Source organism: Biomphalaria glabrata, chromosome 5, assembly GCF_947242115.1.
Source record: "Biomphalaria glabrata chromosome 5, xgBioGlab47.1, whole genome shotgun sequence".
NCBI lineage: Eukaryota > Metazoa > Mollusca > Gastropoda > Planorbidae > Biomphalaria > Biomphalaria glabrata.
Window position 1 is genome coordinate 53,421,494 of NC_074715.1, and position 17,792 is coordinate 53,439,285.

The window sequence follows — 17,792 nt, forward strand, 5'->3', positions numbered from 1 at the left end:
TGTGTCATTCTAGTCGTGCATGTTAATCAGTGAATTAAACTGTTAAGTCGTTGGTTCTCCTGGCTGATTCAGGCAATAATGCTCTTTATATAGAAAATTATTTTTACATTTTAGAAAGGTAAAGGTAGAAGTAATTGACTTATTAGTCTTATCTTATCTTATATAATACAGACGTTACTTCAAAAAAGAAGATGATTACGCCCTACGCGTCATGCATTTAGTCATGCATATTAACCAATGACATAAATTCTGCCAAGTCACTGGTTTTCCTGGCTAGCTCAGGCAACCCATTCCATGCTCTAATAACACTAGGGAAGAAGGAGTATTTGTACAAATTTGTCCTAGCATATGGGACGAGGAATGTGCCTTTATCTTTGTGTCTTTCAGAGTATTTTATTAAATTTTGTTTTTGTATTTGAAGATTATGGTTCAGTTCAGTCATTTTGAAAGTATAAGTTTCTTTTGGAGGTAAAGTTCTGCTCCTGCTTTTCAATGAGTTTGACACAAGGCCTAGTGGTCACAGTATCTTAAAATCCTCAATATAAATTATAGTTTACAGTAGAACTGAAGCTGATGAAAACTTACTTGTTTTTTATTTAAAGTTTTTTGTGTGTTTTTTTTCTACCATTTTGTAACTTTAGTTGAACAAAAGCAAAGAAACAAATCTTGAAATGTTAAAAGCTGTTTTTTACACTGAACAGTCACAGTTGTATCTCCTGATTACAATATTCAGTATTTAAAATAGTTTCACTATTTAGATGGCTGCCTGGTCATGCGGTTTGCGCGCTGGACTATCATTCAGATTTATCGATGGTCCCGGGTTCAAACCCTGCCCGCTCCCATCCCCCGTCGTCCTGCGGGAGGTTTGGACTAGGAAGTAAACTATCTTCAACTCTGAAGGAACATCCGAAACATGTAAAACATATTACAAACATTTTACACTAGAATCACATTTATGAAATGAACCACAAAAACTCTTCTTATCTACCTTTTAATAAGTTTAATTCATATTTCATCGACCAGAGACATTTGTCTTTATGCAATTGAATAATTTGTTAGATAATAAATACAATGCTAAATAAACTTATGCTAATATACTCAATAAAAATTCTACTTTAAAAATGTGTCCGCTTCAAGAGACAAATACATTAAAGAAAAAAAAGGCAAAAACTAATTTATAGGTAACATAAAGCCAAATAATGCATTTGAACCTTAACTTTCCGTCTAGATTTGTCAAAGAATAAAGTAAAAATTGAACTTAATTTAAGACTTAGATCCTCCCACCGCATATTGGGCGGCAAGCTCTCTCCATTAAGATCTGTCACTGGCAATGTCTGAAGCCTCTTCCCACCTGGTTTCCACTGTTCTGAGGTCTTCCAGGAAAGAAATGAATTGCCAGATTATCTATAAACACTTTTCAAGCCTTTCTAAATGTGGGTAGAGTACAAACTAGAGATAAGCTGATTTTTCAAAACCTGATATAGAGTATTATAGGCTGTTTCACTCAGTAGCATCTTTTGTAAAGTACTGGATCAAATAATGTCCAAACATTTTAGGGCATATAGATGATTGTTCAAAACGACAAAACATTTAGATATAAGATTCAATAATAAATTAATAAAAGTATGTGGGAGGAAATAGCCCAAGACCAGAGTGCATGGAGACAGACTCTGCGTGCTGGTATGATCCTCGGTGACAGCAAAAGAAATGAAGCGGCCATAGTCAAGAGAACGAAAAAGAAAGCTACCCCATCAGCTAGCCCTAAAAGAGATGCATAAATATGCATGAATTGTGGCAAAATCTGCTTCTGCAGAATTGGCTTGATTAGCCACACCATTTTATGTCCCACCTCAAGACAAAACCAAAACCAGTGACTCATCAGGACAAATCCATTGTCTTCCGAGACAGAAGGAGCCATACATAATTCATAAAACACAAAGCCAGGATATTAAATGCAAAAAAATATGGTGTAATAAATTATTCAGACATACATAATGATGGACAAATATTTCTTGTTCCTTATCTTCTTATCTTATATAATACAGACGTTACTTCAAAAAAGAAGATGATTACGTCCTACGCGTCATGCATTTAGTCATGCATAAAAATGTTTGTAAAATGTTTTACATGTTTCGGATGTTCCTTCAGAGTTGAAGATAGTTTACTTCCTAGTCCAAACCTCCCGCAGGACGACGGGGGATGGGAGCGGGCAGGATTTGAACCCTCGACCATCGATAAATCCGAACGACAGTCCAGCGCGCAAACCTCACGACCAGGCAGCCATCATTAACCAATGACTTAAATTCTGCCAAGTCACTGGTTTTCCTGGCTAGCTCAGGCAACCCATTCCATGCTCTAATAGCACTAGGGAAGAAGGAGTATTTGTACATATTTGTCCTAGCATATGGGACGAGGAATGTGCCTTTATTTTTGTGTTCCGTAAGCTAGTACTAAATTGAGGATGGAACTGGCTACCTACATCAGCCAGGAGAACCATTGCTGTGTTTTATTTGAATCTTTAATTTAAAGGCTCATGAACGTATGTAGAACCTAATAGCTTGGCCTTTCTCTTTTTTTTTTTTTTGAGGTAGACATATTTAAAGTGAGATGAATACGTTTAATTGTTCTAAAGCCGCAGACTTAACTGTAACAAATACTTTAATTTCCAGAGTGTCCGAAGCATTGCTCTGGAACAGGTCAATGTGAGCAGATGTCTGGAAAATGTATTGCCGGGTGCTCACCTGGCTTCCGTGGCAACGAATGCCTCGAAGGTAAATGTTTGTTTTATTAAATATTAAAAAGTCCTGAAATTATTTGTTTGATACTTGTTGATTGATAGTGTTTTTGAAATATCATTTGTAGCCTGCAATAAAGGATGTGCCAATGACCACTCATGCAGTCGTCAAGAAGGTACATGTGACTACGGCTGTAATCCAGGATTTAGTGGCCCTAAATGTGATGTAGAAACAAGTAGGTCAATATAAACATCTTTGTTTACTTAATCGATTATTGTGCGGGAGCCTGAGACCCTCATCACACTCAGACAGATTGTGGCGGATGTCAGGTGGTGGCCCACATCTAAGGGAGTGGGAGCACGACCATGTGCAGACTTATGATTGGCCACACCTAAACCACGCACTTCTTTTTGCTGAAGAGAGAGGAGCCCCCACTTTGTGAGTACTCACTGTGGAACATATCCTCATTGATTGCCCCATATACCAGGGAAATATTTTAGAGCACACAACTTAAAAACACTGTTTGATAATGTTGACCCTGGGAAGGTACTGGGCTTTGTCCGGGAGGTGGGGTAGTCTGTGAAGGTTTGATTAGTGATAGGGCAAAGAAATTGTGAACATATAATATTTACAACAGATTTTTATTAGATAAAATTTTAAAAAATATTTTTACTATCTTAACTGTGAATAGACCTTGTTTTTAATGACTTAACAGTATAAAATATAGCTCTTGTGATATGAAGGGAGAATAACCCTTGAAGTATTATGGGCACGACATGACCTAAATTGTGGGATGTGCCAATGCCAAAAACATAAAATACAAATACAAATGAAATATTGAATTAGTCAGTAAAAGCATAAACGTAGTTTATCCAAATTTCAACCCCGTGTCAGTCTAGTGATGCATGTTAATCAGTTACTAAGTTATTGCTTTTAGTGGCTGACGCGGGCAGCCAATGCTCTAAAGTAGTGATGTCCAAACTTCTACCTGCAGACCAAAGCTAGTTCAGGAGGTGGTTTTATTTATTAGTTGGTTTAGAGTTGAAGATAATTTACTTCCTAGTCCAAATCTCCCACAAGGGATGGCAGCAGGCAGGGCATGAACCTGGGACCATAAAGAAGTCCAAAAGACAGTGCAGCGCTTTTGTGATTGTTGTAAACTCCTTACTGGAATTATTCTTGACACAGGACATACTAGTAATACTTCTTTCAATATCTCAAAGAGACTCCAGAGATGAATGAACAACAAAAATATAACTTTAATAAAAATACTCAGGGTATCTGTAGCTGAAGACAACGCATCAAACTTCAACTAAATGAATATACACATAATTATAAAAACTGACTTCTATATTACTCATATCGTACGACTAGGCTCCATAACTCAGGCCTCTAACAACAACAGTAACAAAACTCAAGCGCCGTCACTTTGTCCCAACCAAAGGACCAATGAAAAAATAGTAAAATAATAAATAAACATAGAATTCTTTGAATCTTATAACCCAGGTTGTATCAACTGCTGTTTACAATCCTATATACAAACATAATCACCACAAGCGCGCATACCACATGACCACTACACTATATATCATTTCTTATCTGCAAAAATTTTATGATTTAAGCTTTCTCTGCTCTTTCGTTTATACAAAAACATTATTCAGTGACAAATTAAATATATCTCTGCATTTTGGTTATCTGATATACAAAGCATTATGAATGTTAAATTACATAACACTTAACCTATAGAGGTCACATACGATATGTATCCCAACATTATGTCATTCTATCACGTTACATTGTCTTCTCTTTTAGTGGTCATCTTGTCTCTAATCCATCTAGTCTTGATGTGGTAATCTTATTACATTCTGCTCATTTTGTCTCTTTGTGGTCATTTAGTCTCAGTGTGGTCATCTTGCCTATATGTGTGGTCATTTGTCTCTATTTTCATCACCAGTGTGTTCTGAAAATTGTGGTGGCAATCGAACATGTGACCTGGAGTCTGGCAAATGCAGTGAGGGCTGTAAACCTGGATACTATGGAGATGATTGCAGTCAGTGTAAGTTGAACTGTGGCAGTTAAAATCATGCATTTTAATATTATCATTAATAGAAAATGAAAAGGAAAGAATCACAAGGAATATGTGAAAGTAAAGTTGATTATTTTTCTGTGTCTAAAAGTAAAAAAAAAATGTGTAGAAACTAAAGGAGAAAGGGAAATCCCACATATAATATTTAGAGATACTCTAATGTCTGCCTGCTGTGTGGGCAACATTGTTCTGACTTTAGCTAATGCCCAGGCATTCATCATATTTCTTTTTGATGGTCCATAGCTAATTCTGGGTCTGCATGAGATGCAGAAAAATATGCAGGTCTCAACTGGGTTTGAGTAGTAATGTGAAACACTGTACTCAACCTTAATCTTCTAAATCAAAGTCATTGCTATTATTATAATTATTATTAGTTTTGTACTTTTATCTTATAACTTACAGGCCTAGATACAGAAGAGAAGATAATTACATCTTCTTTGAGTTGGTTAAGTAGGTTGTTTGGTCATGTGATATGCTCTTCCTACTGCCATGACCATAGCTAACTCTACTGGGTTCCATTCCCTGCCAACCTGCTGGAGTTTCAGGCCTGGACATAATAATCTTCATTTCTGAAGGAACATCATAATTAAACTAATTAAAATAATTTTTGTGTTTTAAACAAAGTTGTCTTATGTTTGAGTTGGCTCTACCATTAAATCCAATGTGACAATATTCTTTTGTTTAGTTTTGGTTGGGGCAAGTAGACATGGTAAATATTGCATTCCTTATTGATCTTTGGACTCAAAGACACGCTGCATTATTATTTTATTAGTTTTGGTTGTAACTATATGTTTAAATTCTGAATATTGTCTACTAAGTCAACTAATGGGACTTTGCCTACAATTGCAGCTTGTACCAAGTGTGGGGGAGACCAATCCTGTGACCAGGTAACAGGTCATTGTAAACAAGGATGTTTGCAGGGCTTCAAAGGATACAGATGTGATCTAAGTATATAAAATACTTTCTATTTAGCTTTATAAAAGTTACTTAATTTAATCGAAGTAAATATAACAAAATATAAATGTTAAGTAATCATTTTTGAGGTTTAAAAAGTTCTTTTTAAAAAAATATTCCTGCTTTTCTTAATGTCTATACTGAATTCCACTACTGATACTACTGATATAAGGCAATGGAAAACTTGGTATCCTGTGGGTAATGGTTTTCTATTGCTTTTCACCATTTTTAAGTATGACGTCATTTAGCATTCCTTTTTGTGGTTTGATTTCAAACCATACATACCCATTCTGAAAACTAGATAGTTTCCAATATGTCTCCATCCAACTGTCATTAATGTTATCATGTGCAGCATGAGGCTAACAATTCACAAAGAAACATACCTTTTCATAACAGTATTTAGTCCCTTTATTAAACTTTTTCATACTTTCCAAACAAAATTTTTAGCCTTAAGAGAAATAGATATTCTAAATAATGGGAACGTAATTAGCATGTGGGTCTCAAATGTGAGTCTGTAACGTGGATCTGTAATGTGAGTAATAATAGACCTTGGACGACCAACATTAAAAATTAATATTCTGTCATCATCGAGAAGTACATAGAAGTCTATTTATAAAGCGCTGGTTTGAGTGTGAATGTTGTTTGTATGTGCATCTATATTGTGCATCTATATTGTTATTGTACAGTAGTTACGCTGAGGTTGTCAATTGTAGTCAAACCGAATTTCCATTTGATTGGATCAATAAAAGTTATCTAATCTTATAAAGTGGGTCTCTAATGTTAGTCTTTAATGTGAGTCTCTTAGTCTTTAAAGTGGGTCTCTAAAGTGAGTCTTTAAAGTGGGTCTCTAATTATGTATCTCTAACGTGAGTCTCTAATGTTAGTCTTTAATGTGAGTCTTTAAAGTGGGTCTCTAATGTGAGTCTTTAAAGTGGGTCTCTAATGTGGATCTCTAAAGTGGGTCTCTAATGTGTCTATCTAAGAAATGTGTATATTTATATTTACAGTGAAGTCTGCTGTTTATAAACATGGTATATTAATGTATAGCCTTATGTTCACCTTTATAGCTCTTGTGTTATATTTTTTGTGTTCATAGCATATGTGGTATAGTTTTTTATGTTTATAGTTTTTGTGCTTATTTGTTAGTAGACTTGTTTTTGTCTTTATAGTATTATGCTTATGTCTTTTCTCTAGTTACTACTGATTGTAGCATGTGTAAAGACAGTCAGTGTAACATCAATGGGAGCTGTACCTTAGGCTGTATGCCTGGACTTGCTGGAGATGAATGTGACCTACGTAAATATTTTTATCTATTGATATAACAAGTATAACCATTTTCTATTTTATTGTTGCTAATTTATCTTTTTTTCATTTTTACTTAGCTGAGAGCTCTAACATCGTTTCTGTTAGAACATTTCCTTGTAAGCATTCCCTGTAGTTTGTACTTCTTTAACTGGTGCTCCTATAGTGTATGAGTTTCGCCAACATGTAGGCTGTCCACACACAGCATATTCTGCACTATTAATTACTATTAATGGGGGTGCGGTGGCTAAGTGGTTTAGTGCTGGGCTTCCGAACCTGGGGTCCTGGGTTCCAATCTTGGTGAAAACTTGGATTTTGAATTTGGGGATCTTTAGGGCGCTCCTGAGTCCACCCAACTCTATTGGGTACCTGATTTTAGTTGGGGAAAGTAAAGGCGGTTGGTCATTGTGCTGGCCAGATAACTTCCTTCTCTTTAACCTTTGGCCAAAGAAACAGATGGCCTTAACTTAAAATCATCTGCCCCATAGATTGCAAGGTCTGAAAAGGGAAACTTTACTTTTTTTAATTAGTATTAATACCCTGGTCATTTTTAGCAAAGAGAAGCTTTAAGAACACAAAAATGTGCTAAACTTTTTTTTTACTAGTATTAACTGCATAATTAGTTTCCATCATTTCCAGGCATTGACGCACTGATCTTTATATATATATATGATTAGCAAGAACTAATTAAAAAAAATTTTTTGGATTTTTAGGGGGAAATTTTCAGATGATAAACCATACTCGCATATTTTTGTGTCCATTTGCGTATAAAATACGCGTGATGCGTACTTGTAGGCAACTCTATGTTAAGGTCATCTGTTTCTGTGGTCAACAGTTAACAAGCAGAGTGTCATGTGGCCAGCACAATGACCCCGTAGAATTGCAAGGTCTCAGAGAGGAACTTTTGTTTTTACTTAATATAGAACACTGCTCACTACCTATGACAATTAGAAGTTAGTTTTATTTAATATAAAGGGCTCTGCTCTTTTTTTTTTTTTTGTATCAAACATATAGCATATTTTATTCTTAACTTTTCAAAGTATTTCTATGTTTTTGTTTTTTTTCCAACTAGATTGTTATGCATGCAATGCAGGAGGCTGTCACCAACATAATTTAACCTGTTTCAATGGGTGTAAAATTGGTTTCTATAGACATGACTGCAATGCAGGTGAGACTGATACCTCCAAAAGTAATCATAATGAGACTAACTCTTAAATATGGTAATTTATTCTAGGATTAAAGTTCAAACTGTTGACGGTCTGATTTGTTGATGATTATATATCTTGATGGTGCGTGCGAGTTCGTAAAAGACGCAACAACAGAATGAATAAAGAATATACTTGATAACGCAGGCTGATAACTTCAACAATTTAATGAACAATGAAAAGGGCACAGTCCTCTGTCGTCGCTGGCCTAGCGTCGTCCTCTCTGGCGTCTTGTCCGTTACTCGTCTTGTTCCATTCTCCTACTTTTTAATTACTCGTCACATCACTATGGAAAAACCCGATTACTCCCAACTTCTACGCCTCTTGTGTCATTACAAAACCCAGTTCAAATCCTGCTCAAATCCAGCCCACTGCCATGCAGCAGGAAGTTCAGACTGTAACATAATTGTATTTATATCTGAAGGATCGTACAAATTCAGATATTTATAAGATAATTTTATTGGACCAAACAAATGGAAATTCAGTTAAGCCATTATCCACCTCAGCATAACAACTATAACTAGTAAATTGCTATTTAAAAAAATACATGAGTTATACGGACCTGCCTCGACCATCTGCCTGAACAGACTCGTAGAGTTAATTTTATTTGTTTTGATGTAGTACATCAAATGTATTTTATTAGATTAATTAATTATTTATTTAACTACTTTTACATATCACAACTTTCTTTCTTACAGCCTGCTCAGTGTGCTTTGACCCAATCTCTTTAGTGGGCCAGAGAGTATCTTGGAAAAGGGTTTTCATGCTGCCTTAAATAATAAGGCATGTCTTTAAGTCTGAAGATTACCGAAGAATGCAGTATTTTCCATGGGGTACTCAGCCCCATCTACAACCTACATATTTTGCCACATCCGCCCAGATTTAGATTTTCTTTTCAACATCTTTGTCTGTTCTCGGCAGCGGTTTTCTTCTGGCCTTGAATAAATATCCCGCAATCTTTGTGAGAGATCTCCAGCTTTCTCATTCCAAAGCTGCATGTAGCAACATGGTTTGCCAAGTCTAGCGAAATACAACACTATATGTCTCTTCAGATTTATCGACGGTCGAGGGTTCAAACCCTGCCCACTCCCATCCCCCTTCGCCTGCGGGAGGTTTGGACTAGGAAGTAAACTCTCTTCAACTCTGAAGGAACATCCAAAACATGTAAAACATTTTACAAAACATATTCAGAATCAAAAGACATGCCAGGTTCTGTGTATTTATCCTGAAATCATACTCTCACATAACTAAGTTAAGCTAAAATTTAAAATAAATTTTGTATCCAGAGATTGCCGGGGGGGGGGGGGGTGATTAATTCTAAATAAAAATTAGTGTATAGTAAATTCTTGTTAAATTATAAATAAAAATTTAGATTTCATTTTAAATCCTATCTAGTACTAATAATTCTGTAATGTTTGTAATATAATATCTATCTAAGCTGTAATGGCATGGTGAATCACTGGCGACCTTGAGTGGAATGTCACAATGATACTTGTTTGTGTTTCTTAGCCTGTGGTCACTGTGATGGAGATGAATCCTGCCATAGAACTACAGGGGTATGCAAATTCGGCTGCAAACCTGGCTTCAAAGGAAGTCTCTGTACTGGTCAGTTGAGACAGATATGCTTTTAATTGAACTAAGCATTTTCTATTTTCTAGTTTATATTTTATAGTTAACACTTTATCCTCGTAATTATTTTTCCACGTTCTGACAGAATTGTTCATTTTTCACATTTCTACATTCTACCCTGTTATGATTAAATTTCAATAACATTTTTGTTTGTAATCAGAATACATTACTTTATACTTTATAGAATTAAATGGTAATTCATGCTCATTTTATAAAGCACAAATTAAACTATTACAGATAGCATTTTTTTTTTTTTCAAATAGTTTGATTTTATTAAAAACATTTGTCATGTTAAATATCTTATATAATACAGACGTTACTTCAAAAAAGATGATTACGTCCTAAGCATCATGCATTTATTCATGCATATTAACCAATGACTTAAATTCTGCCAAGTCACTAGTTTTCCTGGCTAGCTCAGGCAGCCCCTTCCATGCTCTAATAGCGCTAGGGAAGAAGGAGCATTTGTACAAATTTGTCCTAGCATATGAAACGAGGAATGTGCCTTTATCTTTGTGTCTTTCTGAGTATTTTGTTAAATTTTGTTTTGTTCAGTGTTTATGTATAATTACTACTTACTTTTGAGTCTTCTGTCCTGAAGGCTTTCTAAATTTAGTGATTTTACTAAAGGTGTTACTCTAGTCAAATGTGAATATTCGTTTGTTATGAAATGAATCTCACTGCTCTATTTTGTGTCTGTTCCAGTTTCTTAATGTTTTCTTGAGTTGAGGGGTCCCAAACAGAGGATGCATATTCTATTATTGGCCTATCCAATGTTAAATAACATTTTAGTTTTATGTTATTATTTGATTTATAGAAATTTCTTTTAATAAACCCTAATGCTTTGATTTTTTTTATAGTTTTATCAATGTGGGGGATTCCATGACAGTTTTTCATTTATTATAACACCTAGGTATTTTGCGTTTTTAGTCTGTGTTACTGGTTTTCGTGAATAAGATAAGTGGAATTAATTTGTTTTAGTTTTTTTGTTACTCTTAATAACTGACATTTTTCTGTGTGGAAAGACATGCTCCAATTAGATTCTCATTTCTGTAATTCATCTAATTCTCTTTGTAAAATATCTGTGTCTTGTGTTGTTTTTATTGTTCTATATATTATGCAATCGTCTGCAAATAATCTTACTTTTGTTCCTGAATTTCGTAAATCATTTATGTAAATTAAAAATAGAAGTGGACCTAAGACAGTTCCTTGAGGTACACCTGAGTTTACTGTTATTGGTGCTGATTTAGAGCCATTTATTATTATAGTTTTTTCTCTCCCTATCAGAAAATATTTAATCCACTGATGCAATGGACCATCAATGCCAAAATATTGGACCAGAAGAATGTTTTTTGGACATTCCGATGGTCTAGAGGTTAAGTTCGCTTAGTGCATTATCACTAGGCAGTGTTGTCGATTCCAGGGTCACTGTTTCTTCGTCAGCGCATTTAATTCACTACTTTCTCTCATTTAAAAAACTTGGTCCCTGGTGCTGCTGTTCATTTATGTTTAATATGTATCTACCTAACATGAGTTGGGGAAAGAAAAGTGGTTAGTCTTGTGCTGACCTCCCTTGTTAACAGTCAATCACAGAAACAGATGATCTTGTACATCATCTGCCCCATAGATTGCAAGGTCTAGCAGGAAGATACTATTAAAATCTTCTCTTTTGAAGTAACGCATGTACTATATAAGATAAGATATAATCTTCCAACTAAGGACAGGACACACACTTCTGTTTAAATTACCATCTGAAGAAAATAAATCCCACACAACTCTCCCTTTGTAGACACTGCACCCACCCTTATGAAACCGTAAACCATATCCTCTTTGAATGCCCCTTCTTAACCCACCTTAGGCAGACCCTACTTCCACTCCAGCCCAACATAACCAACACCCTGTACGGCAGTGCTGAACAACTGAAGAAAACAGCACACTATTTTTTTCCTTGGCGCAGTCTGCAAAAGAGCTCACAGCTCAGCAGCAAAAAGCTGGCTAGAAGAAGAAAAATATAAGATAAGCAGCAAGTATGCTAAATGGAGAGCTTGTTATTGACTTACAACTTTGTCTTGTATCTTAACTCTTTCTCTCCTAACTGACGATACCAACGTTGATTCAACCAGAATGGGGTAAATAATTACGGAGAGAAAGAGTTAATCTCAGCATCAACTTTAAAACAAATGAAAGTTTCCCTATTAGACCTTAGACCCTCCACTGTTTGATTCTGTAAATATGTCTCTGATTGCTTGGATATGAGTTTGAAACCTTGAATAACTTAAGCCTTTTATTCCAGATATACTAGACAGTGAAGCGAAGGATGATTTGCAGAGCTATTCCATCATTGGCTACATTGTAGCTGGGGCACTGGCTGGGATGATGGTCCTTTATTTTATTTTCTGTCAAAGTCCAGACGACAAAAGGGGAGGTAATTATATTGTCTGTTGTCATTTTGTTGGAAATGCAAGCTATTTGAGCTTGCTGCGGTATCTCTTGATTTATTCTAGATTTTTTCCTATTTCTAGTTCAGCATGTTATCAGAAGGTTGGTCTATCACTTTGTTCAAAGACTTAGCAGTCAATGAGTTAGAATATGTTTGAAAAAAAATGCAATAGGGACACTCTCTAGCTGGAATAACATGCCAAGTGTGCAGCCAAACATTCTGGGCTCACAAGGCACAAAAGCCAAGTGCAAAGCCCTAGCCACCTGGTTGACAAAAGTGGTCAGCATCTAACCATGCTGGACAAACTATATATAAATGTTTGAACCAGGTGGTCATTGTTGCAATCTCGTTAGTTCCTAACACCACATTGTACAATCAGCTAAACATAAAGATAATAATTAGGGATTAGAAACAGAATCACTAACAAAGAAGCATTAATACATAAACACTAAAGCATAACGTATGAATAAAAAATAAACATCCTATTAAAATACTTCAGACACATAGCTTATAAATGATTTTTCTTCCCTTCTGCCATTTGAAAATGGAATGTTTTCCTGAATCAGCCTTGTAAACTGACTTAGCAGAGTCTAAGTCTTAGGCAAACGGTAAAGCATTTGGTTTCGAACCGGGTGTCCCGGGCTCGAATCCTGATGAAGACTGGGATTTTTAATTTCGGGATCTTTGGGCGCCTCTGAGTCCACTCAGTTCTAATGGGTACCTGACATTAGTTGGGTAAAAGTAAAGGCGGTTGGTCATTGTGCTGACCACATGACACCCTTGTTAGCCATAGGCCACAGAAACATGACTTTTACATCATCTGCCCTATAGACCACTAGGTCTGAAAGGAAAATGTTAGTTTTTTTCTTTAGATTGAAGTTTGCATGACCAGACAACCAGTAATGTACAGTTTTTTTTTTAAAGAAATAGTGTTTAAAACTAAATCAGTAATGACTTCCAGTAAGTGCTACATTAAATAAATTGAATACATTTAAATTTTTTCAATAAACATTTTCTTTTAATGATAAGGGACCCTAGTTGTCATTGACCCTGTTACATATGTAGTGGTGTAGCTAGGAATTAGAAATCATTAGTGGGCCTGGGGCCTTGACCTCTTTGGGTCCTCTGCAATTTGCATAAAAATTAATAGTTAATCTAAAAAATCACATTTATTCACGGGAGGATTTACAGGTTCACCTTCCTACTCTCCCCACCCTAGCTATGCCACTGTACATATGTATGTTTATATATGAGACTGTTAATCATACACAAGACAGATCCATTAATAGTAGATTATGAGAACTTTAATCTGGGCTCAACAAATAATAATATGTCAATAATCACTTCGATTACATTATTTTGTAATCGTTCCCCCATCTTCCTTTTTCAACACGCAGTTGCACCATTCCACATTCACACTATTTCTTGTAGTCTCCCTTGTTACATGTTAAATGGGCTCAAGTGTTGTTGTTGGTTCCTTTTTTTTTTATTTATCTCCCTTGTTATTATGCTCATGTGTTTCTCAAGTTTATTGTGTGTGTCAAGTCTTCTTCCATTCTTCTTATGTTAACAAAAAATGGAGGTGCGTTGGCTGATGGGTAAAGCACTTGGCTACATACTAGGGGTCCCAGTTTTGAATCCGGGTGAAGACTGGGATTTTTAATTTTGGGGTCTTTGGGCACCACTGAGTCTACCCAGCTCTAGTGGACTTTAGTTTGGGAAAAGTAAAGGCATTTGGTCATTATGCTGGTATGCTGACCACTTAACATGCTGGTATGCTGACCACTTAACATCATCGTTAACCATGGGCCACAAAAACAGATGACCTTTACCTCATCTGCCCTATAGATTGCAAGATCTGAAAGGGAATTATTTTTTTTAATGTTTATAAAATGGAGGCATAGTATTGACGTCACTTGTGATGGGGTGGTGGGGGTAAGAATGTTTCCCTAGAATAGGGCTCTACAGATGAGCCAAGCTCAGCAATATAGCATTGACAATAAGTTCTGTGTCATAAGATTTATTAAGATAAGATTAAGATTTATTTTGTTGACAACTAACATTTTACCATTGTGATTATCTTAACAGATGATTCGTTAGAGTTGACCAAAGACTCCAAGGACATATCCAGCAAGACCAGTTCCACAGAGTCCAGTGCACACACTCCACTCTCTGGAACCAAGTATGACACACACCAGATGCAGACAGAGGACTTCAAATCTGATCCCAGCTCTGATTTTACAGATTGACTTTATCTGTTGATTGTGAAGAATTATTTACAAGTGCAGAGATACTGGTACACAGTATTGTTACAAAAACATAAATTATTCAAATCTTTATAAAAAAAAATTCTAATACCTTTATTGATTTGGTATTTATTATTATTATGAAATAATAAAAGATTGATTACACTAAAATATAATAATAATAGTTCTTGTGTTATTCAGTGTATATGTAACTTATTTATGGCTATATGACCACATACCAAAGGCGATCACTGGAAGAGCTTAAAGGATAATGTGGTGGTTGGGCGGTAAAGCGCTTGACTACCAAACCAGTGGTCCCATGTTCCAATCCTGGTAAAGAATGAATTTTTATCTCGGGATCGTTGGGTGACTCTTGAGTCCACCTAGCTGTAATGGATACATGACATTAGTTGGGGAAATTTATAAGTGGTTGGTCGTTGTGCTGGCCACATGACACAGAAACATGACCTTTACATCATTCTTCCCCCCCCCCCCCATAGATCGCAAGGTCATAAAGGGAAACTTTACGTATTTTAAAAGAGGACATAGGTGCCCTCTGGAAGCTCTATTAAGATCGAATCAGGTGCCAGTTTACCCTTACTAGCATAGAACATGGAGGAAATTGGAACGCAGCAGATGGAGTCTCAAAGAAAAAAGTTAAATATACCCCTTGTGGACAATGATTTGTCTGCATATTTTCCCGTGTATATATCTGAGTGTGAGAGAGATTGAACTTAGTAAGGTAACTTTGGCCAACAGTTGACCTGTGGCTAACACAATGGCGAAGCATCTTTACTTTCCCCAACTAATCTTATCTTATGTAATACAGACGTTACTTCAAAAAAGAAGATGATTACGTCCTACGCGTCATGCATTTAGTCATGCATTTTAACCAATGACTTAAATTCTGCCAAGTCACTGGTTTTCCTGGCTAGCTCAGGCATCCCATTCCATGCTCTAATAGCACTAGGGAAGAAGAAGTATTTGTACAAATTTGTCCTAGCATATGGGACAAGGAATGTGCCTTTATCTTTGTGTCTTTCAGAGTATTTTATTAAATTTTGTATTTGAGGATTATGGTTCAGTGTTTTATGTATGATTGCTACTTTACTTTTGAGCCTTCTGTCCTGAAGGCTTTCTAAATTTAGTGATTTTACTAAAGGTTTTACTCTAGTCAAATGTGAATATTCGTTTGTTATGAATCGCACTGCTCTATTTTGTGTCTGTTCTAGTTTCTTAATGTTTTCTTGAGTTGAGGGGTCCCAAATAGAGGATGCATATTCTATTATTGTCCTAACCAAGGTTTAATAACATTTTAGTTTTATGTTCTTATTTGATTTATAGAAATTTCTTTTAATAAATCCTAATGCTTTGTTTGATTTTTTTGTAGTTTCATCAATATGTGGATTCCATGACAGTTTTTCATTTATTATAACACCTAGGTATTTTGCGTTTTTAGTCTGTGTTACTGGTTTGCCATGAATAAGATAAGTGGAATTAATTTGTTTTAGTTTTTTTGTTACTCTTAACAACTGACATTTTTCTGGGTGGAAAGACATGCTCCAATTTGATTCCCATTTCTGTAATTCATCTAATTCTCTTTGTAAAATATCTGTGTCTTGTGTTGTTTTTATTGTTCTATATATTATGCAATCGTCTGCAAATAATCTGACTTTTGTTCCTGAACTAATGCAATTTGGTAAATCATTTATGTAAATTAAAAATAGTAGTGGACCCAAGACTGTACCTTGAGGTACACCTGAGTTTATTGTTATAGGTGTTGATTTAGAGCCATTTATTATTACAGTTTGTTCTCTCCCTATCAGAAAGTCCTTAATCCACTGATGCAGTGGACCATTAATGCCAAAATATTTTAATTTTTTAAGCAAACTATGGTGGTGAACTTTGTCAAAAGCCTTAGAAAAATCTAGTAAGATAGCATCTATTTGTTCACTATTATCTAAACCTTTTGAAAAATCATCAATTAGTCCTATTAGTTGTGTTTCACATGATCCATATTTCCTAAAGCCATGTTGGTATGGTGTGAGGACATTATGTTTGTCTAAGTGGTTTATGATGTTGCTACATATTATGTGTTCTAGGATTTTACATGTGATGCTGGTAAGTGATACTGGTCTGTAGTTTCCTGGGTCAGATTTTTCTCCTTTTTTAAATAGGGGGGTGACATTAGCTTCTTTCCAGTCCTTTGGTACTCTGTCCTGGTTAAGTGAAGCCTGAAAGAGTATTTTGAACACTGGGGCTAGCTCATTACTTAGTTCTTTGAGTAATCTAGCTGGAATACCATCAGGTCCAGAAGCTTTATTTGGTTTGGTGTTGGCTAATAGTTTTTGAATTCCATTTTCTTGTACTACTATATCTTCTATGTTGTCTACTTGGTTCAAATTCAGTAATATGTCTTTGTCTCCTGGGGCTGAGAATGCTGATGCAAAGTATTTGTTTAGGATGTTTGCTTTAGTTTCATTATCATTATGTATTATGTTATGTTCATCTTTTAATGGCGCTACGCCTGTTGTTTCCATTTTCTTAGACTTAATGTATGACCATAGGTTTTTGTTGTTATCTTTAGATATTACATTGTTTATGTATTCACTCTGCAGCTGTCTGCTTACTTTTTGGGTTAAGTGTTTAATTTTTATATACTTTTTGTAAACTCTTTCTGCATTAGTTTCTTTAAATTTTCTATATAGGTTTTCCTTCTGTTTACAAAGCTTCTTTAGTTTATTATTAAACCAGCATTTATTTATTTTGTTTGATGTGTATTTAGTTGGTATATGATTTTCTATAATGCTTTTAAGATGGTTTTTAATGAAATTCCAGAGGTCATCGACTGGTTGGTTAATGTCTTTTTCTAATAAGAATGTTTGTTGAAAGTTTAATGCAGCTTGGTGTAGTTGTGTTAGGTTACATTTATTCCAGAGTAACATTTTTCTTTTGGGTTTTGTATTGGCTACTGCTTTTATCTGACTGTATTTTTATGATCTCATGGTCTGATAGACCAGGGATAATATCATAATCAACTACTAATCCAGGTCTGTTGGTTAAGAAGAGATCTAATGTGTTGTTTAATCTAGTTGGCTTTTTAATGATTTGATCTAAACTTAGGTTGTGTAAAGTTTCTATGAAAAGCTCATTTATGTCCTTAAGGTTTTGGTGTTTATCTATGGTTAGTGTTTT

General features: G+C 35.3%; 1 protein-coding gene across 1 annotated transcript in view; it reads left to right on the plus strand.

The window, feature by feature from the left end:
• Positions 1–14,727, plus strand: part of LOC106053368 (multiple epidermal growth factor-like domains protein 6) — a 61,203-nt gene extending 46,476 nt beyond the window's left edge. The window contains exons 22-30 of the mRNA XM_056028976.1: positions 2,670–2,771; positions 2,863–2,970; positions 4,690–4,791; positions 5,671–5,769; positions 6,970–7,071; positions 8,150–8,245; positions 9,792–9,887; positions 12,205–12,336; positions 14,440–14,727. Of these exons, the coding sequence (XP_055884951.1) occupies positions 2,670–2,771; positions 2,863–2,970; positions 4,690–4,791; positions 5,671–5,769; positions 6,970–7,071; positions 8,150–8,245; positions 9,792–9,887; positions 12,205–12,336; positions 14,440–14,600 (998 nt within the window). The 3' untranslated portion in view covers positions 14,601–14,727. The remainder of the gene's footprint in view (positions 1–2,669; positions 2,772–2,862; positions 2,971–4,689; positions 4,792–5,670; positions 5,770–6,969; positions 7,072–8,149; positions 8,246–9,791; positions 9,888–12,204; positions 12,337–14,439) is intronic.
• Positions 14,728–17,792: the final 3,065 nt, after the last annotated feature.